The sequence below is a fragment of the Parastagonospora nodorum genome (assembly GCF_000146915.1).
Source record: "Parastagonospora nodorum SN15 chromosome Unknown scaffold_14, whole genome shotgun sequence".
Classification (NCBI taxonomy): Eukaryota; Fungi; Ascomycota; class Dothideomycetes; order Pleosporales; family Phaeosphaeriaceae; genus Parastagonospora; species Parastagonospora nodorum.
The window spans coordinates 606,321-627,030 of NW_001884562.1; the positions used below are offsets into that span (position 1 = coordinate 606,321).

The window sequence follows — 20,710 nt, forward strand, 5'->3', positions numbered from 1 at the left end:
CAGGACACCACCAGAAAGCAGTAGATGCAGAAATGTGCTACACAGCTGTCTGGAAACAAGTGTCCGATATCTCGACGGTGAATGGCGAAGGGTCTGATATTGGTGTAGAAGTTTGGGCCAACGAGGGCTTGACAGGGCGACAAGGCTACGCAAGCCTCGATCCAGGGGTCCCCGCAACCGAGTCGGGCGCCCGCAAGTCCAACCAGCGACCACGCATCCATTGTTTGGGCCACGGAAACACCACCGCCAGCAACCAGCAAGAAGCATACCCATATTTGCCCGTCTATTCCTACCCGCACGCCTACATACTCTTGTGCGACACTGATGCCCGCAACCTGAGAAATGGCGCCGCTAGAGCAGCAATGGGTCAAGGTCCAGCAGAAAACATTCACCAAATGGTGCGCCTCCCGCTCCTTTCTAACGCAGACTGGATCTGACATGACACGTGCAGGCTGAACAGTAAAATCAAAGTGCGGAATGTCGAGATCAACGACCTGATTACTGACCTGTCCGACGGCGTGTGTGCCCCTCCCGGGTCCCAGAAGCGGCCCCTGTCCGCATATCATAGCCAACTAACGGCTCCCAGATTCACCTCATACACCTCCTCGAGATCCTGAGTAACGAGTCCCTCGGCCGCTATGCCTCCCGTCCGAAGCTGCGTGTGCAGAAGTTCGAAAATGTCAACAAGTCGCTGGACTACATCAAGAGTCGGGGCATCCAGATGACCAACATCGGTGCCGAGGACGTGGTAGACGGCAACAGCAAGATTATTTTGGGACTGATATGGACCCTGATTCTGCGCTTCACCATCAGCGACATCAACGAGGAAGGTCTGAGCGCCAAGGAGGGTCTCTTGCTGTGGTGTCAGCGGAAAACAGCATGCTATGACGAGGTCGAAGTGCGGGACTTCTCCTCGAGTTGGAACGACGGACTAGCATTGTGCGTATCTATGGTTTTTCGGAATTTGTGAAGCTAATATGTAGGATAGTTGCGCTCTTCTCGACATCCACCGCCCGGACCTGATCGACTACGACAGCCTCGACAAGAGCGACCACCGCGGCAACATGCAGATGGCTTTTGACATCGCTGCAAAAGAGATTGGCATACCCGACCTCCTCGATGTGGAAGACGTGTGCGATGTCGCCAAGCCCGATGAGCGGTCACTGATGACCTACATTGCCTACTGGTTCCACGCTTTCTCGCAGATGGAGCGTGTTGAGAACGCCGGGCGCCGTGTTGAGAAGTTCGTGCAAAACATGCAAGGAGCTTGGCAGATGCAGAACGACTTCGAAAGGCGGATGCGCGAACTGCTCGGACACATTGCAAAGCAACGGATTCAGTGGGAGGAGGCCACGTTCGACGGCACCTACAATGACGCTAGGAGTCAGTCAGCAGATTTCACGGCCTGGAAGCGCAAGAGCAAGCGGACGTGGATCGCAGAAAAGTCGGATCTTGTAGGGCTCTTGGGTAACATTAGGACAAAACTAGCAACATACCGGCTGCGGCCATATGATCCTCCTGCAGAGCTGAGCCTGGAAGCACTAGACGCGGCATGGGCGGGCCTCATGAAAGCAGAACGGGAGCGCTCACAGATCATCAACGAGACGATACGAGACATCAAGAACGCGCTGCGGAAGTCGTTTGCTGACAAGGCCAATGACTTTGCGCTTGCCCTCAACACCCTAGGCACGTCAATATCGGCTCTAGAGGGTGACGTTGAGGACCAATTAGCTCATACAAAGGAGATTAGCAAGTCTCTGGCGCCATTGGACGAATACCTAAATCTCATTGCATCGATAGACGAGCAATGTGCAGAAGCCAACATCGAGGAAAACGACTTCACAACATACACATACGATGAGCTAGAGTATGAGCTGAGCTTGGTGCGCAACTCAGTCTCCAAGAAACTCGCCTTCCTCGACAACCAGATGGTTGCACGAAATATGACCAATCTCACGCCAATACAACTGGAAGAGTTCGAATCAGTCTTTCGACATTTCGATCGCGATGTGTCAAATTCATTGCACGAGCTGGAATTCTCCGCAGCACTAGCCAGTCTGGGTCTGGTGTACGACGAAGAAGAAATGCACACCAGATTTCGGGAGACAAGCGGTGGCCGCGAATACGTTACTTTTGAGCAATTCATCCGCTTCATGGTCGACGAGACGGAAGACCAGAACACCGCAGAGCAGGTCTTTGAGTCATTCAAGGAGGTCGCTGACGGCAAGGTAAGACTCACACTGACACCATGCCGACCATGTACTGACACCACTCCAGCCATACGTCACAGAACTCGACCTCCGCCACTCTCTCGTTCCTGACGAAGTTATCGACGATCTACTCTCCACCATGCCCGAACACAAAGGCCCAGACATGCAAGAAGACCGCGACATCCCCAAATTTGACTACATCACCTACATGGAGCGATACATGGGCGGCGACCGAAATGGCCAAGTCAATGGTGGATAGTATCCTTGGTTCCGAACGCAGCTCTTAACACCTGCACTTATCTGAAACTTATGATGTCGCATTGAAGGAGAAGAGAGTATAGCATTTACTGGGACTTGAATTCATTGTGGGTTTGCATAGCGCCATGTATGGCGTTGCCTTGTCTTGTGGCTTGGGTTTGGGATGGATGTTGGATACCATGCAGATAGATTGTCTTCAATAGTCATACCCCGTTTTTGGTCGGAATAGAACTTTTTAATTGTCAGGGAAGGCGAATGCACTCAGCCTGACCCCGCGCTCGCTCTTGCCGAAGCTGGTCGATGCCTGTATGTGCTGGCAGCTCTAAACGACTTCAACTCATACACTCGACAATTCTAATGACATGGCAAATTCTCAGTCAGGACCACTGCGATGCACAATAAGTGGGGGGGGACTCAATGGGGGCTCTTTACTCTTCAGTGGCCATTGCGCGCAAGCCTCACTCATCCATCACATGCAAATGTACACCCAGGGAGCTTCATCCAGAGTGTTCAGCTTACCGCTTGGAGATGACCACGAACGAGAATCAAAGTCCCGGATTTGTCAGCCCGACTACAACATCACCCTTTCAGACCAAAACTCCTTGAAGCCATCCAATACCCCGACATACCGGAGAATCTCTGTCAGGTTCGGATGCAGCGCGGCATGCCGCCATGAGATTGGCAGTGCTCCTGTCCCTAGCTACGAGAACGTGCTTGTGATGAGAATCACTCATGGTATCTATCTTGCCATTAAGTAAGTATGTTTGGGGAAGCAGGAAAGACTTCAAGCGTTTTGCGATTGCGTTCGCACATGCACATGATGGGCATGCGCGATATTTCAACGCACACACAAGAGATGTCTTGGTGGCGTGATCAAGAATCTTACCCCCTACTTAAGCATCGGACTGCGAGACGTATGGTGAAGGCTCGGGATCATCATCATATCGCCTCCCCATGTGCGTCCCTATCGACCTCATAGAAAGGCAGGTGCTGCACATTATTTGCCAACTTAACGATAGTCTGACCAACAGCCGGCTGATAAGTCCTCTCCTTCGACCAGACAAGGACTCTGGTGTCGCTATCTCGTCGGATTTGACACGCACCGAGCATCTTGGCCATGAAAGATGCAAGTAACGATGATGGATATCGCACCCAGTAAGTAAATCGCCTAAAGCGCCGGACATGACGAAGGCCCGCCATAGCATCGTTGTAATCTTCAGTGCTGAGATGAGCCTGCATGAGCCACTATTCTGTCACATCAGTATGAGGTTCTAGCACGACTGAGTAAGAGCACTGACCTCGAGGACAATATACCCCATGCCCAAACCCATAACTACGCAAGTTATCGCCGTCCCTTGGATCCAGTACTTTTCCACGAGTGAACCATTGGCGATATTGAACTGTGTGAAATCAAGATAGCCGCCGACGCCAGCCCAGGTCGAGGTCATGCAGGCGCAGTTATTGAATGCGCCGATTGTTTGTGCGAAGATCAAATAACATGCCCAGGCCATGTTGAAGCATTCGAGCGGCGTGAAGAAGGCCCTTTGCAGCCAGTTACGCGTCGTCAGGTTCTGCAGAGTTGCGAAGTGATCTTTCAGTCGCGCTCGAGTGGCTTCGAGCTTTTTCTTCTTGCTCTTACTAGGCAGTATTCGTAGTGGAAACATCGCAAGCTGCGTCACGGCAGACTCTATCATTCCGAGCATGTACGAGAGAGTCGACTTTGGCGAAGCCAGGCCAGGCAGCGACGTATGTTTTGGCCTGTGATGACGACTCGCAAGACGCCTTGTATACTGCTCCAGACGCTCATGAAACTGCTCATGTTTTCTCAGCGGAGATGTACCCCACCAGACCGCTATCTCAGCAAGAAGCAGCACGAGTGCCACAACGAAGAAAATGAGGTATCCGCCTGTTCGACAACCGAGTCCGACGGTAGGCGTATTGTAGGATAGGACAAATGCGCCGGCGCTTGTGCTCGCCGACGAGGAAGATTGAACACAAGACTTGCCAGAATTGGCGGCCATCACTGGCGGGTTTTAGTGGGTGGTGAATAGTGGAATAGGAGGAGACGTGCAACCATGTGAAGCCTCGATCAACCTGGCCCAATACGAGTGCGGCTCTAGCCTCTCGGGGGTTATCTAACCACCCTCTTCCATGCTCAGATATGTACGCCTTTTCGATATCCGATAGTATAGCATACGCCGCTCCATAATGAACTAGATGTTGGTGTACGAGGTCAGTGCATGTCTCACACGCAATCCGTAAATACAGTCTACGTACACCTCGTCCTAGCCTGGCCAGAGAAGCCACAAAAGTAATTTCCCTTGATAACTTCTGCTCTCGCAGCAATTTTCTCGACCCAGTACGCCATCTGCTGCGCCTCGGGCATGTCGCGAAACGACGCGATGAAGTCGATACGATTATCACCATGGAGTAGGGAGTCGCAGACGGCGTCTACAAGTTTGTTGAGTTTGCGCTGGACGTCGTCAGACGCGACTGGGTTCCGGTCTATGATGGAGCAGAGAATTAAGATCGGCAGCCAGGAGATGAAGAGGCCCATGGCGAGGTTGTGGGCTTGGATATTGCTGCCGACGTCTCCGAAAGCTGCGAACAGATGTCAACTGTGACAAGGTGACATTCACTTGAGTATTTACATACCTGCTTCGATAGAAATCCCAAGCGCGAATAGAAACCACAAAGTGCTGATGAAGATGGGAACGACGCCTCTCCGGCGATTACTTCGTAGATCCTCCGCCAGTCGGTAGCGCATCTGGCTCAACGTCTTTTTCCGACCGACGAGCTTCAGCCCTTTGCTGAACAGGACAATTCGCAATAAGCCTTCTGCTTCGCGTGTCATGGATATGACGGGCTTCATCTTGTACTGATTCAGATTCATCAGGATGTAGAATGAGTCGCGCATACTCGCGAACTCGCTATTCACGTCTGGCGTCTCATTGTATGGAACGGCCATATCGACTACATTGTCATCAGCAGTCATGATATGGTTCGTAATGTCTGCCAACTCACCAAACATCGCACACTTTCCACTAATTTGAACATCCCACAGAATACACGCTAGACTACTTATCGGACTTCCGATCCACCTGTTTACAGCCTTGAATGTCCGCCAGAAGGCGTTGCTCTCGAAGGGCGCTTGCAAAAGTGCACCGAGGATAGGGAGAACCCAGGTTGTCACTGTCGCGGAGATTTCGACCCAGGGATAGTACGCATTTCCAGAGCCGCAGACTGCCTTGCAGCCTTCGTATGTGATCTGGGTCAGTGGGTTAGAGGGGATGTTGAGCACACTACCAGTGTAGTTGTAGCGCGAGATTAAGCTGGGGTTGGACATGTAAGTTTGGCCACAGTGAGTGAAATTAGGGCGGCGCATAATGGATGAACTGGTACGGAGACAATGACATGCTGATGAGGGCGATGTATAGGAGTGCAATGATAAGACTCAGATACAGAATGGGAAACTGATAGCCGCAAATTCAGTGTGGCTGCACAAGATAAGCGTGGTGAAATGCGATTTGATATCCCGTGGCTGCGTGGACGTATGCACGCCACTATAGGCTCCGGAGCAGTGGCCTAGCTCGAAGGGTCCAGCCCAAGCTGAATGGGTGAAAATTGGAATACAAGTCTAGTGTGAACTGCATGCTTCGTCCCACCCTAGATGCACTAACTAACGCACACGAGGTTTTACGACTTCCGACAGTCCCGACCATTCCCGCCCACTAACAGCAGGATTTCCAACTCTGTAGCCAAACTTCAACAAGTCCTGTTCTTCAATGCTACTCTTCTTTTCCGCCAGCTCATCGACATCCCATTTCGCACTCAAGAGTCTGCCATTCAGCCACAATCTCTTCTCTTGACTAAGCCAAACACAGAATGCACCACACAGTCCAACATCGTCCGTCAAATCTGTAGTCGTATCAGCCATACGTCAAGACACGGTATACTCAGATCATGGAGCTTACAAGCGCGAAAACTTTCTGGCGCATTCGCTGTCGCCAATTCTGTATCCACCCCACCAGGGTGAACCGCGACAGACAAAACCCCGTCCTCACCATACTGTCCCGACAAGAACTCCACAAGCCTTGCCTGCGCAAACTTTGATATGCAATACGACGTGCCCCCCAAGTTTTCATGAGTGACCGTCGCAGCGAACGATCCAACCGCAATGAACGTTTTGGCTCCCCCGCTCTCTTTCAACAGCGGCATGAAGTGGTGCGCAACATTGAATGACCCGATGACATTGACGTCGAGAACGCCTTGGAAATCTTTCGGGTCCTCTTCATCGACTTTGAGACCCATCGGGCCCGCGGTTCCAGAGTTGAGCACGACGACGTCGAGGGTACTGACTTCCTCTCGCACTGCTTTGGCGAGCTGAGCCACGCTGGCGGAGTCGGTAATGTCAACGTCAAGGCATTTGGTAGCTATGGAAGAAGGCGCAACATCTTTGGCCCTCTGCTCGACGGCGCGTAATTTGTCGAAGGAGGATTGACGGGCTGCAAGGAGGAGGTTCGCTGCACCGGCTTTTGCGTAGGCTTCAGCAATGCCTGCGCCGATACCTCGCGATGCGCCAACTATGAGGACAGAAAGTGGTGCTGAAAGCTTGTTGTTGGCTGGGTCGAGGGTAGGTGAAGCTTTGCTGTGTTGCGTAGCCGTGAAGCCGGACGCTAGCGTCATGTCCCTCAGTCGGTCAGCCATGGTGATACTTGAGAACAATTGGTGACGGTCTCCAGACTCGTTTCATTTCGCATTTTATACAATACTTGCGTTAGCACAATCATTTTGATTGTGCAGCATTTACCGTATTTTTTCGTCCGTCGTCGCACGCGAAGTTAGCAAAGTGGACGAAAAAATGCGGTACCACAAAAAGTGAGCAGCTTCGCAGGCAATTTGTTTCAATCAGATAATAAATACCGTAATACAGGATGTTTGATTCGCCGCTTAGCGTACGGAATGGCCAGTTAAACTACCAAAAGGTCCGTCTAACTCGGCGCTATCGCGGCACAAAGATGCCTTTTTCGTCTGTACTTAGAGCAGGTTTTGGTGTTTTTCATGGTATCCTTCAAAGCCGATTCTCGTTGAGTATATGTGTATCTAAGTGTATACATTTAATAGCTTGTTAAAGGGTCTGATTTATTTGCTCTCCCCAGTGATCAAGCCCAAGTGACAAGCTCTTTGAGCTCCGCGTACACCTTGGAAACGATTCGAAATCAGCCTACATTATACCTCTGTTCTCCTTCGGCCCATGACATAGGCAACAGTATCAGGATTATGACAAAGGACAGGCATGCGGAAGCTGTAGCATAATCTGCCTTTATTTGCGCCTTTAGTCCATGTGATAAGCAAAACGTCATGTACAGGTAATTTGTCTCACGGACGCATCATCTTTCTCAAGCTCGTATATCTTTATTTCATGCCATTGTCTATTCATCACTTCCTTCATCTAGCTTCCAAGGATAAGATTTGATACACCGGCTCTTGCATATGCTTCAGCAATACCTGTACTGATACCAGTACCAACACCTGTACTGATACCAGTACCAACACTTTGTGAAGTGCTAACCACGAGAACGTTGAGTGATCGTGAGATGTTCTTTGTATCTGTATAGAGTACGAGGCGGCTTTGCTTTGCTACGCTGCGCCATCTCAACGAAAAGATTTATCGACTGAGGTAAAGCATTCTATGGCATCTGTTTATTATACAATTTGAATCGTAATTCCCTTCAGCTGAGCTTCGTTTATGTAAGTCTCAATCATTGCATGGTATTCCACGGGGCCTCCACCCCATCCGCTAGCTCTCGCAGCTTTCTTAGCTTCTTTGGGTGTTTGCTGCTTCTGGGATACCTCTCCTTCACCGTTGTAGTAGCCAGGTGTACAGCTGGCTAGAATAGAATACCAGTGAGACCTTCTTTCGACTTGATCGGTATACCTGTCCTCGGCCTCCTTGGAAACCTCAATTATCAACTTCTCGGAGCAACCTGACTGACTATGGGCTTCTGCTAAGATATTGGCAGCAAGCCTGGACAGTCCTTCATAATATGTTGTCAAGTTGGGAGATGACCCAACTCCCGCAACGGCGTAGAAAAACATGTTGGGAAACTGGTTGGACATGAGTCCAAACAGCGTCCCGAAATCGCTGCTTCTCCATTTATCGTGAAGGGACCGGTCATTCCGGCCTATAATAGTTCCATCCATTCGGTCAGCAGGAGTGGCCTTGGAAGAAGGCGAAAACCCGGTCGCAAATATCAAGACATCCAGATCATACTCAGATCCATCTACAATGACCCCCGATGGACTGTAGCCTTGGACCCCTTTGCCGTCGGTGTCCACCAGCGTGACATTGGGCTGGTTGAAAGCGCTCAAGTACTGGTCATGGAACGTAGGTCTTTTGCACCACCCCGGATACCACGCCTTCAGCTTCTCGGCAATTTCAGGATCTGAGACTTCGCGATCGACATAGGCCCGGCTTTGCTCAGCATGTTCCTCGTCAAATTTCAGCATTGATCGGAAGAAATCGTCGTTCATCCGCGCTGAGGCAAATCCGCGCGAACCAACGGATCCCGCGTAGGCTCGATTCGTAGTCCAACCATCTTCCACTAAGTCGGCGGGACGATCAGGATCATCTGAGATGAAGTGGTCAAAGTTGAGTTGTCGTTTAAATTGCCATCCCTCCTCATGTGCAACATGCTTGTGCCAAGATATCACGTCTGTAGGTTGTTTGGCCCGGGGGAAGCCATGTGATGCCGTACGCTGAAACACGTATAAGTGCTTGGCCCACTTGGCTAGCTCTGGAACGACCTGGACTCCGGTAGCCCCAGTCCCGATAATCCCAACCTTTCCAAAATTAGTGACACAGCTGTCAAGATAGAATTCATCTGCTGACCTTTTTGTCCTTGAGATTCACGAGGGTAGGATATTCTTGTGAGCCGCCTGTATATGCGTAGTCCCAGCGAGATGTGTGGAATGTATGGAATGTGTTTCTACGAGTCTTGAGGATGTCCAAACCAGGAAGCTCGGGGATCCGGGGGGAATAGAAGTATCCCCAGGCACCGAACACAAAGCGGGCCTGAACAGTCAGGTTCTCTCCTTCGAATCCGGGACCTAGGTTACGCTTCATGCTTATGGTCCAGGCTCCTTCCGCTTCGTTCCACACCTGACTGTGAACTTTGGTGCAAAACATCGCTCGTAGATCCAGATGGGCCGCAATTCGCTCTGCATTCTCGCGAATCTCGTATCCGAATGAGTACCGATGCTTGGGAATATAACTGGTCTCCTCTAGTAGGGGGAGATAAATGGATGCTTCAACATCGCACATTGCACCTGGGTACCGATTCCAGTACCATGTACCGCCAAATCCGCCCGCGCTGTCAATGACACAGATTTCGTTGGATCTGAATCCCATTTCCATCAGGCGGTATGCAAAGAGTAATCCATTGTGTCCAGCACCCACGATCAAAAACTTGATGCTGTCACCGTGCCGAAGGGGTGGCTCCTGAGCTCGAATTTTTTCGTAGTCAACGAACGGATCTTGAAGATAATCCTCAGGCTGTTCCGCTTGAAGATTCTTATATTGCTTTGTTCCATCTGAGCGGAGGCGCTTCTCCCGCTCTTCAGCATATTTCCGGATTGTGTGATCCATAATTTGGGGTGTAAATAGCCCAATGAAGTTTGCAATAAGAGTATATGACTTGTCGATTGTGATTGAGAGTCTACTGCAATAGCTGATTTGGGAAGTGAGTTCTGCGACCAGCTATATAGAAAAGTGCGAGACAGGTTGTCGTCACCTCAACTGTGTCGGACGATTCCTCGAAACTCGTTCCGTTGTGTCTATTCGTTTACTCCCTGTGCAAGTGCTTACGTGTGATTGCGGCGGTCGAATTGGCCTCTGTCTTGAATTGAGTTTTATCGTCAGTTCCAAACTGCACATTTGTGAACAATCAGTTCCATCCTTCACTTCCAAATAGGTCACTAACCTATTATAGTAAGAGTCAACCCTATAAAGGCAGTTGCTAGGCCTGAAGAGGCAATCAATCACATCACATTCTCGCCAGTCGAGCCCCACACAGTTGATTGTCGCCGACTGTGCTCGCAAACTGAACGGTAGTTGAAAGCTAATCGGACGCATTCCCGGGATCCGAACAGAACCGCAGTAGGACCATCGTTTAGTAAGTCCAACATTCACTTATTCCTCAACCCTGTGCCGGCCCGATAGGAACATGCACGGTCCCGTACCGCGCAACCCTTGGTCGCACAACGGCTGCTAGTGAGCATTTGCCCTGTTCAGCCAACGATCTTTTACAAGATCATCTTCCCCCACACTAGCGGTCCGTTCATCGGCACCACATTACCGGGTTTAAATAATTATGCCGACACGCTAACACAGGGTATCACAGCTAGCGAGGAACTGTTGAGTGGGATGCGAGACCGACTCTACTCAGCAAATAAGGTACCAGGTAAGGGACTTAGAACAGGGTTAGATTTATCCGATGTATCACGACTGGCTATTTCGAAGTTGAACACTGTCAGAGGGATGATTGCGTTGGACTACCTAGAGTTAACACACCACATTTAGTAAGTAAACACACGCAATAGTCGAGGTAGCGGGGGAAATATATAAGCAGACTATAGTGCAGTCTGCAAACGGCAGTAACCATCCAGGTTATAGCGGTCGACCAGTTGCGACAAGTTCCGACAAGCTGAGTATTCATTTTGCATAAATCTGACATTTTTATGCCGATTCACTGCCGCTCTGTCTTTTCCTCTGACAAGATAGATTGGCGACGGGCCTTCACATCGATACATAATCACACTGGCTAAAAGCGTCCTTGATGCGGCTTTGCGTCTGGTGACTGGACCTCAACAACCTACCGTAGCACAGTGCATATGGCGAAACATTGCAAGGGGAACTTCGAAGAGAGACCGATCCAATCAGTTTCACAGACAATGACGAGTAGCTGCTGATCAGAGTTCGTGGCTTTCTCTCATGAACCCCTGCTATAGCTCGTCTTACGCAGTGCGCTGCGTTATATTGATGATCTACACTCAACAATAGGTTCCGCAGCGATCCGATGTTTCAAGAATGGAGTCCAATAATAGTGAATTATACTTTGCTAGCAAGTCCGAAAGTCCGAAGGTGTTCACTCTTCGCCAAGCCAGCCGTCTTTGGACCGGGGAGAAGGTAGCATTGGGTAGCAATGATAGGCCAAATCCCAGTGCATTGGCCAAGCCCTAAAGATGGGGAATTAACCGTGCCCAGGTCACACAGTAGGCCCATAATTTGACCTGTAGGTCCAAGGCAGATCCTATGTGTCTCCGAGGTAGAGCCAGGATTGACATCGTAGATTGTATCGAGATGCATTACGAAAGGAATGTGGCCGTGAATCTGGAGCATGCAACTATTGCTTCATTCTTGGGAAGTCAATCCGACAAGCCAAGTACCAACAAGGTCTCGAAGTTTATCATTTCTGAACATGCATGAAGCTAAGGGGGGCAAGTATTTAACACGAGCTACCGCCAAACTATTCAACGCACTCATGACACTTTCTAAACCAGGCTTCCTATCCTATCAGCTATGACTACCCCTTCTCTACCAATCATTCAGTTGACCATCATTGGGTGCGGTACGCTTGCGTCTGGTATCGTCGATGGCCTCAGAAACCAACACAATCTTACAAGATCTTACCGTCTCAGCCTGACAGGAAGACGGGAAGAACATGTCAACTTCCTTAGGAAGAAGCATCCGGAGGCACTCGTCACGGCCAACAATTGTGATCCCCGGATTTGGGCCCCGGTCCCAGGAGCCACGGCACATTTGGTGGTCATTGGAACCCAGCCTCAGTTCACCAAGGCCGTATGCACCGAGATCCGCGACACGATCGAATCATTTTGCAAGGCCAATCCTCCTGTCGTTCTGACAATGTGTCCTGGAATCACGATTTCCCAGCTGCAAACTTGGCTGCCAGCCAATTACCCAATTATTCGTTCGATGCCCAACACGCCAGTCGCCGTAGGCCAAGGTGCTACAGCACTATTCGCGAACAAATTCGTCACATCAGGATCGATCAATGAGATCAAGAAGGTCTTCCTGAACGTTTCTCCCTGCGTTGAATGCCTAAACTGCGAAGATCTTCTGGACGTTGTAGCCTCGGTTTCAGGGTCAGTAAACTCTATAATTCTAATAATCTATGTTCACCCTCGACCCGGGCAAGCACATACCATCGAATCACTGCTTACACAAATTTAGTTCTGGACCTGCTTATTTATTCTACATGGCACAAGCAATAGTGGATGCTGCCATTGCGAAAGGATTGCCCGAAAAGCAAGCGAAATCCTTGGTCATTCAGTCGGTCATCGGCGCGAGCCTGCTGGCACAACGCATGCCTCAATCTTTGTCCGAACTTCTTGACGATGTGTGTGTTCCTGGTGGAAGCACAGAAAAGGCCATGGCCACGCTGGACTTGCATGGGGCTAACGATGCAATCCTGAAAGCGGTGCATGTGAGTTGGCAAGCAAATCTGGAAATGGGAAAAGTTTGAGCAGGGTGAATATGTGACAGGCATGCATACTGGTCTGTGTTGTCAAAAGTAACTTTGTTTCAATGCAATACATGCGCAACCATTTCATCTGCTGTGCACATTCGTCACTTGCGTGCGTGTCACTGACACAATCAATGCGCTACAATCTCGTCGTCCGGGCTCGGTCATTGTCCGGATACATTGTGTTACCTGGATCTGTGGAAAATGGTGCCCTAGTGAATTGTTGATGCCATCTTGCTGCTAAGCCTCTGGGATCTTGTTCCAGATCTTCATACGACAGGGTTGAGGGGTCATTCCTACACTCCCCTCCCATGATCGGAGTACTAGCGTACTTGGCCTGCAAGAGCCACATCCGGGGTTTTCTGAACATCGAATCGGCCAACAACCCCCGATTTGGCTCTTGCACGCCAAGTACGCTAGTACTCCTATCATGGGGGCGGGGGGAGTGTGGTTCTCGACAACCTCCACTTCCCTAGCGGCATGCGGGATTTTCCTAATCAATCGTGCCATAGTATCTGAGTGTATCGCAAATGCAGACCGGCCGTTAACGTCCAAGGTTTCGCCGCAACGGCCCGTGTACCTCCCGCCGGTTTGCCGGTGCTTATGCTGCTTACAAGGCCTGTTCTCTTTGATGTTTCAGAGCCTATAGATACCCCACGATCTCTGAGAGCTGGACAAAACAGCCCCTTACTAACTTCGTGACCCCTGTATGTACAGTTCTTTATCCGAAGTTCTACCTACTACACTAGTGCGACGTCAGTACTTTATTTGGGCTTCAGGCTGTGGTAATTCCAATGCCGGCACTTGCAATCACATCACAATCGAGTCTAATAGTGTTGACTCAGCACTAGTCCGGCATGTCCGCGGGTAGGTCCAAGTGAATACATGGTCATATTCGGGGGGAGATGCTTCTTCTTGGCATTCTGTTTCACTCTCTAGGGTTACCATAGATATATATAAAAACGTGTGGCATTCGTCTTCAGGCTTCCTACCTTCGTCTCTCCTTCCAACAAATGCTGTACCCTTCTTCAACATGTCTTATAACTCCAATCCTGTGAAAAAGAATATGACGTTAAAGTTAAAACGCTCAGTGTCATCGAATTTCGTATCTCTTCACTCACTAGAACCTCATTCGCAAGGCCTTTCCGCGCAAGAGCCTCCCTCACAAGAGCCGCCAGATGGAGGACTGGTTTCTTGGCTTCAGGTCCTCGGGGCCTTTTTTCTTTGCTTCAGTTCATCGTAAGTCTTTTCCAAAGAATCGAAAGAATACATGCTAACATGGCTACATCTAGGGGCCTCACTGTGTCGTTTGGAGCATGGGTAGACTTTTTAAAACAAGGCTTCCTCTCCAACTACAGTGAATCAGCTATATCTTGGATCGGCACTGTCCAGGGATTCCTCATGGTCTTCGTTGGCGTCGCTATAGGCCCCGTCTTTGACCTCGGATACGTACGCCTACTGATCGTAGCCGGCATGTTACTGAACGTGCTGGGATTTATACTGACAGGCTTTGCCCAACATTATTACTCGACATTCCTCTCTCTGGGTGTACTCGTTGGTCTTGGCGGCGCATGTCTTTTCACTCCAGGCGTGGCGATTGTTGCTCAGTATTTCACCACCAAACGGTCCACCGCAACTGGCATTGCATCGGCTGGAGGCAGCGTAGGTAAGTTACCATAGTCTGAGATGACGGATCTTCTGGACTACCTACTAATAACCTAGTGCAGGAGGCTTGCTTTTGCCTATTGCATTCCGTAGGATCACCACTAGCATTGGATACGGCTGGGCGAATCGAATCTTCGGACTCACCATCCTCACCGTTTTACTTATATCCCTCGCTATCATGAAGCCCCGGACACTTCCATCTACCCGACGCAAGCTTTTCGATTTAAAGGCCATCATGGAGCCCGCCTATCTACTTTTTTGCCTTGGTTTATTCGCAGTCTGGACCGGAATGTATTTGCCTTTTTTCTATATTCCCCTTTACGCACGCAAAGCCCTACACGTTTCTGAAGATCTCGCTTCTTATATGCTGGCTTTTATGGGCGCTGGATCAGTATTCGGGCGTATTATCACGAATGTTCTCGCCGACAAAATTGGAGCCATACAATCTTTCCTTCCTGTCACCTTCATTCTAGGCTCTCTTGCATTTGTCTGGATTGGAATCAAGGATACAGCTGGAACCATTGTATTCTGCGTGTTGTATGGATTCTTTTCAGGAGCGTCTATCTCATTGACACCGGTAATGCTTACCGCGGTTTCGCCAGACCTTAGTGTAGTTGGCACGCGCATGGGAATGGCCTTCAGCTTTGCAAGTTTTGGATTACTGATTGGTAGCCCTATTGGTGGAGTTCTGATTGGAACCGAAGCTGGGTATACTGCTGTTCAGGTATTCAGTGGTGCCACAATCTTGATCGGACTAGTTTTACACTCTCTTTCAGGCTTCTTAACAGCAAGGAAAGGTCACCTCAAGACTTAGATACCTTTACTCACGCTATACTCTTTGCAGTAATTATGCTTTTTGGTGACACAATCAACTTTTTCAGTATTGCACCCAACCTCCGTTGGCTAATCGTTTATCTGATGAGTGCATTATCCTCAATAGGAGGAGTATAGACCAAGACAAGCGACACAACTTGAGCTGCAGTGGCTCTGCCACAGACCGGCAACATAAGCGTGTTGGCGAAGCCGGCATTGGCGTTGATCATGTCTCCATTCTGGGCTGCGCCCCAAGCTTCATCGCATCGTCAGCCACTCATTTCCAGAGAGGCACTCTTGGAGATTGGTTTGGATATCAGGTCGAAGACCCCAATATGTTCGTGATCAAGACCGGGTACTTGATTCTATATCGGGCTGTAAAGCTTTTATAATGTATAACAAAGAAGTGCTAGGTGTTAAACCATCCTCAGAACCCATCAAACTTCAATCGCCTCTTCTCAGACTGATGCAATCGCACACGAAATCGAACCAAGCAAGAAGAGTTAGAATCGTCTTGGTGGTCACCGTAGCAGTAGGTCTTGTTTTCTTATACGAGAAAAGCATTGGCAATACACAGTGCGATAACAATTTTGGGCCGCCGAAGGATTCGCTTGACCATAGAGGCCTTCTCGCTGTATTAGAATGGTCTGTTTTCTGCGCCTTTCGCGCGCGACAGATGATTGTGGAGGTCTGTCAACGACTGACCCTGCCAGACACCGAGCATTACGCAGAACACGCAGCCTAGGGCGAATATGCCCGTACTCTGACCGTGACTACTGAGGCCTTCTAGGGTAAAGGACCGGTATGTCAACTCGGGTGCGGGGTACATAGATGATGATCGCCAGGGGTTATCCGTGCAGGTGGTGTGGCCAACGGCGAAGGTGTTTGACGAGCTGAAGTCCTTGGATAATATGATGTTGCCTCTATGAATGATGTTTGACGGCTTGATACCTTGGTATCGAATGTCCTGGCTGTGCATGTAGTCGAGAGCAGAGGCCAGACAGACAAGCCAGCGCCCTAGTCAGTCGCCCCACATTCTCTTTTCCTCTGAAGAGTGATCTTGCTCACTATGTATATCTAGAAACTCTCGTAGCTCGTTGTCTCCTACAGGACTCATCAGCAGACAGTAGAAGTGTTTCTTGTTGCACCTTTGGTCTTCATAAGTTCCTATGAGTGCCACAATGTGGGGATGATTGAGGGCTCTCAAGTTCTCTGTCTCATCTTTTACTATCTCCAGATGTTTTGGCGATCGCAGATCTGAAGCTTGACACGCTTTCAGACAAAGGACGGAAGCTGTTGGTCCTTGAGGCAAACCTCATCGACTATTCATAGTGAGCCTTGTCCAAGTGTGGAGCATACCTCTAGCAGCTTTTCATCGGGTGTACGAAGAACAAGGTGTTGATCGCCCCAACGAAAATGACTTGCGTTAAGTTGAAACGCCGTTGAAGAGACTTGAGTGAGAATCTTGATGGAGGCTGTAGGCTCACCACGCAATTGCTTAGCGCCCATGAGTAGAAGTTACGGGCTTGCTCGGCGCTCGTAGCCATCGCCCACGCTCACTGATTCTGACTCTAGCGACGGATGTGCATTTGAACCAGTCATATTCCAACTGGAAGTCCGCTCGTTGCTATTCACTGTTCTAGATTTAATGTGTGCGCCTTGAAATTCAATGGCGACAGAGCCTTCGAAATTCCGTATGAGGGTGTATGATTCATCAGATTTTGAGAGTTCTTTTTGGGTTATGTGCGGTTTGGTCAGTGGCGATCATGGTCGCTTCCTTCGGCTAGATGGTCGTCGCGTCCTCTCCAGAGCTTTCTATTGGCAGACCGGTCGCTCCATTCGCCACATTTTTCTGTTCCATGGAAAGCCCATATAAAGCGTCTCAGACCTAGTTACTGGAGTGGCCTGAGAGTAGTTGATCGGCGTCGATGTGATTACCTGGAACTCCGCGATTCTTTTTGCCCACAATTCGATCTTTTCACGGGGTGTTAGTCTGTCTTAAATCAATACATTGGCAGACTTCCCTCTTGCTCTCGCAGTTATTCGAAATATCGGAAGCTGAGCGCTGAACAGCAGCTTTGCGACGTTTGCAGTCGTCATCTGCGCGAACTCCCTTGTCGCGGATATACGACTTGTACATATTCTGCCGGTATCTTTCATTTAAGTTATCATCCAGGATTTTGGTCGTGACCTCTTGCCCCTGATTTTCAATGAGTATAACGCCTGCTGAATTCCATCGCGATTCCTTGGCAAGAGTGACAGATGTAACATCATTGGCTTTAGCAGCGCCGAAGTTGTGGTCAATGGACATTCCATAAGCAGCGCAAAATGGGATGACAATTTCCTCAAGACAATGTTCGCGTCTGTATTCTCTTTCAGCAACTTTGGCAAGCAATTCTCTGTATGGCTATCGCCATAGGTGAACGTGTTTTGGGGTGCAGGGTCCATCCGAATAAGTCATCAGCTATGAGCTTAATCGATTTGTTTTGCATTCGATGAGCGCGATATCGTCCGTGGTCAACCTCTCCTGGGTCGTTACACGCTTCTTTTGGTCGCTTGCGATGCTTGAACCTGGGGTTGGACAGACTGCAGAGCGTCCTCCACTTCAAAACGTACACCACGACGAAGCTCCGGACGTTCGACATGTATCGCTTCTGTCAGTCGCAAGTTTAATATGCGTCCTGGAAGAGGACTGGAGGTTCTTTCCTCGCTTGGGACGGTAGCTGTGAGGACGTACGGACTATGAGGCTTTTCTTTCGTGTCGTGGGAGGCAGCGTGCGATCTGTTTCCTGCGGAACGACGGTCTATGGGACCATCAACGAGCCTTCGTTTCTCTTTGTGACGGTCGAATCCAAGTGATGTCGGCGGCCTATCCCCTAGCAATCCTGACATGGTCCGATACGTGCGTTTCAGTGTCTGGTGAATTGGGAAGCCAAAGATTGTGGGCCACTCTATATGCGCAGCAGAAGGCGCAACTCAGCCTCCATTGCCTCACCTGCGGCTGTCGAATCGGCGAAGTCTCTTCCGGAGTCATCGCAAGCCACATCAATCTACTCTTTCAACATTCTCTAACAAGTTATGCTTCACGCCTTCACGAGATCTTATCTTTCTAACGGCAGAGATCGCGCAAATACCCCAATCATATGTGAAGCACAGAGAGTGTCGAAGGAGTACATTTTGGGTGTAGCTGTCACGAACATATATTCATTCCACGTTCGTCTATCATAATTTTATATCCTCGTTCCCCATCACCTCCACTTCCACCTTCACTTTCTCTCCTTAATTCTGCCTCCTCTCAGAATAGCTAATCACCAAATGCTATGGACCGCAAGATAAAACCTCCCAAGGTCCCAAAGTCACCGCCAACGCCGTTCGCTCGCTAAGAGCGTTATGAAGTTTTGTCGCACAAAAAGCTAAAACATAGAAAGAAAAATGTACTGGAAGAAAGGGGGAAGACAAGCGCGCTCATAGAATTTGCTTGAGCTGTTCTTTTTGCGCGGGTGTCAGGCTTGTAGGGAACTTGATGTTGACGCCGATGATGAAGTCGCCTCGCTCGGCGGGCTTCTTCGACTTGGGCATGCCAAGATTCGGGTACTTTTCTGTCCAGGTAGGGCCGGTGGGACCGCCGCTGCCGACGTTGAGTTGTTTGCCGTCGATTGTTTGTACGGTTCGGCGCCAGCCTGTGAGGGCTTCTTTGAGGTCGAGTTCGATAATGTGTTTGACGTCGTCGCCTTCGCGGGTGAAGAGGGGGTGGTTTTTCTAAATACAATTGTTAGCTTCTCGCTCTGTGACTTGACGGGGTGGAGTATTGAGCTTACCTCTGAGACAATGAAATGTAAGTCCTGAGTACCACCCTCGACTTGATCTCCAACGTCTGAGAACTTGATCTTGCTGCCTGCCTTCAGGCCCTTCTTGATCGGAACCTCCAATATTCGGTCTTGTGTGCTTTGTCGTCCAGTCTCCGCGTCGAATGTCTTCCTCTTGATCTTTAACTTCTTTGTTGTACCACTGTAGAGATCCTCTAAGCTCACAGCCAGTGGCTTCTCTACGACTGTGACTTCTGGCTCTGGTGCTCTCCTGCCGCCTGCAAAGCGGCCGCCTCTGCCTTTTCCTCCTCCCATTCCACCCATGCCACCAGGCATACCGCCCATACCAAAGCCTCCGCCGCCACCACCGAAGAATTCGTCGTCGCCTCCACCACCCATGCCGCTGCCCCGCATAAACTCGGAAAATATGTCATCGGCGCTGGAGAAGTGGAAGCCATTCGGACCGCCACCACCAGTCGAGAAATGGAACGAGCGTGTGCCGCCGGGCATGCCACCTCCACTTGTGAAGGGGTAGCCGCCACCACCTGCACCCTCGAACGGGTTTCCTCCCGCAGCCTGTTCTGGCGGTGGTGCGCCTCCGCGGAGTATGAATTCGAGGCCATATTGGTCGTACGTCTTGCGCTTTTCGGGGTCTGAGAGGATTTCATATGCTTGCGAGCATTCTGCATTATCACGTTAGTATCACTCGTAGAGGTGCCGAGGCTATGCGCCCAACTTACCTTTGAACTTCTCCGAGGCTTGTGGGTTGTCCTTGTTCTTGTCGGGATGCCACTTCAGCGCCATTTTTCGGTACGCTTTCTTGATCTCATCTTGCGTCGCCGACGATGATATCCCTGCAGAGTTGTCAGTACTGTGCGTGTACGGGGTGTCAGGCTTCAAAGAGCCTTGGTGGGGTGGGGTATGCAGAGCAAACTTACCTAAGTAATCGTAGAGCTTGGTCTCCTTGACCATTGTGAAGTATTATTAGTAAAACAAGCGTGACTCGGGTATATCGTATGCGCGTATGAAGTTTGTGAGTGTTCTTCGAGGTGTGTAAGAAGGGTGGTTGCTTTAAGGTATCAAGCTCAGTTGCAGCGGTAAAGCCGCTGGCTCGTGCACGCGAACTTGGTGGGGAGACATCGACGTCAACGCAAATCGAAGCTTCGAGAACATTCCAAGAGCACAACAATCGCATCACTGGTACTCACGCGAAAAATGCGCAACGTCGGCAATATTCCATGTTATTCGTTTTCAAGACAAGGTATCTGAACATGAGAATTGCATCGACGTGACTAGAACGTAGCTACACATTTAACCGACCACCCTTGTCGATGAAGTTTTGACGCGCCAGAACTCCGTGATGCCAACCAAAAACGCCGATTCCCATACGCTCTTTTTCCGTATGTTACATTGA

The 20,710-nt window shown here is 49.9% G+C and overlaps 10 protein-coding genes across 10 annotated transcripts; 3 read left to right on the forward strand and 7 right to left on the reverse strand.

The window, feature by feature from the left end:
* Window positions 1-32: 32 nt before the first annotated feature.
* SNOG_09258 (hypothetical protein) lies at window positions 33-2,718 on the forward strand (the record flags this gene model as incomplete). The annotated part of the gene is made up of 4 exons (XM_001799505.1): window positions 33-398; window positions 587-939; window positions 989-2,228; window positions 2,278-2,718. 4 exons carry the CDS (start codon window positions 33-35, stop codon window positions 2,467-2,469), a joined length of 2,151 nt encoding a protein of 716 aa, XP_001799557.1. The 3' UTR covers window positions 2,470-2,718.
* A 643-nt stretch (window positions 2,719-3,361) lies between these two features.
* On the reverse strand, window positions 3,362-4,489 carry SNOG_09259 (hypothetical protein; the record flags this gene model as incomplete). The annotated part of the gene is made up of 3 exons (XM_001799506.1): window positions 3,362-3,432; window positions 3,572-3,713; window positions 3,767-4,489. The coding sequence occupies 3 exons, from the start codon at window positions 4,487-4,489 to the stop codon at window positions 3,362-3,364; spliced, it is 936 nt and encodes a 311-aa protein (XP_001799558.1).
* Window positions 4,490-4,737: 248 nt separating this feature from the next.
* SNOG_09260 (hypothetical protein) lies at window positions 4,738-5,853 on the reverse strand (the record flags this gene model as incomplete). Its single annotated transcript, XM_001799507.1, has 2 exons — window positions 4,738-5,069; window positions 5,124-5,853. The coding sequence occupies 2 exons, from the start codon at window positions 5,851-5,853 to the stop codon at window positions 4,738-4,740; spliced, it is 1,062 nt and encodes a 353-aa protein (XP_001799559.1).
* Window positions 5,854-6,147: 294 nt separating this feature from the next.
* Window positions 6,148-7,175, reverse strand: SNOG_09261 (hypothetical protein; the record flags this gene model as incomplete). Its single annotated transcript, XM_001799508.1, has 2 exons — window positions 6,148-6,386; window positions 6,443-7,175. The coding sequence occupies 2 exons, from the start codon at window positions 7,173-7,175 to the stop codon at window positions 6,148-6,150; spliced, it is 972 nt and encodes a 323-aa protein (XP_001799560.1).
* Window positions 7,176-8,174: 999 nt separating this feature from the next.
* On the reverse strand, window positions 8,175-10,116 carry SNOG_09262 (hypothetical protein; the record flags this gene model as incomplete). The annotated part of the gene is made up of 3 exons (XM_001799509.1): window positions 8,175-9,184; window positions 9,227-9,275; window positions 9,361-10,116. The coding sequence occupies 3 exons, from the start codon at window positions 10,114-10,116 to the stop codon at window positions 8,175-8,177; spliced, it is 1,815 nt and encodes a 604-aa protein (XP_001799561.1).
* Window positions 10,117-12,048: 1,932 nt separating this feature from the next.
* SNOG_09263 (hypothetical protein) lies at window positions 12,049-13,012 on the forward strand (the record flags this gene model as incomplete). Its single annotated transcript, XM_001799510.1, has 2 exons — window positions 12,049-12,632; window positions 12,721-13,012. 2 exons carry the CDS (start codon window positions 12,049-12,051, stop codon window positions 13,010-13,012), a joined length of 876 nt encoding a protein of 291 aa, XP_001799562.1.
* An 827-nt stretch (window positions 13,013-13,839) lies between these two features.
* Window positions 13,840-14,047, reverse strand: SNOG_09264 (hypothetical protein; the record flags this gene model as incomplete). The annotated part of the gene is made up of 2 exons (XM_001799511.1): window positions 13,840-13,943; window positions 14,005-14,047. The coding sequence occupies 2 exons, from the start codon at window positions 14,045-14,047 to the stop codon at window positions 13,840-13,842; spliced, it is 147 nt and encodes a 48-aa protein (XP_001799563.1).
* Window positions 14,048-14,290: 243 nt separating this feature from the next.
* SNOG_09265 (hypothetical protein) lies at window positions 14,291-15,491 on the forward strand (the record flags this gene model as incomplete). The annotated part of the gene is made up of 2 exons (XM_001799512.1): window positions 14,291-14,678; window positions 14,740-15,491. 2 exons carry the CDS (start codon window positions 14,291-14,293, stop codon window positions 15,489-15,491), a joined length of 1,140 nt encoding a protein of 379 aa, XP_001799564.1.
* A 1,887-nt stretch (window positions 15,492-17,378) lies between these two features.
* Window positions 17,379-17,801, reverse strand: SNOG_09266 (hypothetical protein; the record flags this gene model as incomplete). The annotated part of the gene is made up of 2 exons (XM_001799513.1): window positions 17,379-17,464; window positions 17,501-17,801. 2 exons carry the CDS (start codon window positions 17,799-17,801, stop codon window positions 17,379-17,381), a joined length of 387 nt encoding a protein of 128 aa, XP_001799565.1.
* Window positions 17,802-18,955: 1,154 nt separating this feature from the next.
* Window positions 18,956-20,303, reverse strand: SNOG_09267 (hypothetical protein; the record flags this gene model as incomplete). Its single annotated transcript, XM_001799514.1, has 4 exons — window positions 20,235-20,303; window positions 20,037-20,150; window positions 19,309-19,979; window positions 18,956-19,249 (listed from the first exon to the last, which is right to left on the reverse strand). Exons 1-4 carry the CDS (start codon window positions 20,266-20,268, stop codon window positions 18,956-18,958), a joined length of 1,113 nt encoding a protein of 370 aa, XP_001799566.1. The 5' UTR covers window positions 20,269-20,303.
* Between the last annotated feature and the right edge of the window lie 407 nt (window positions 20,304-20,710).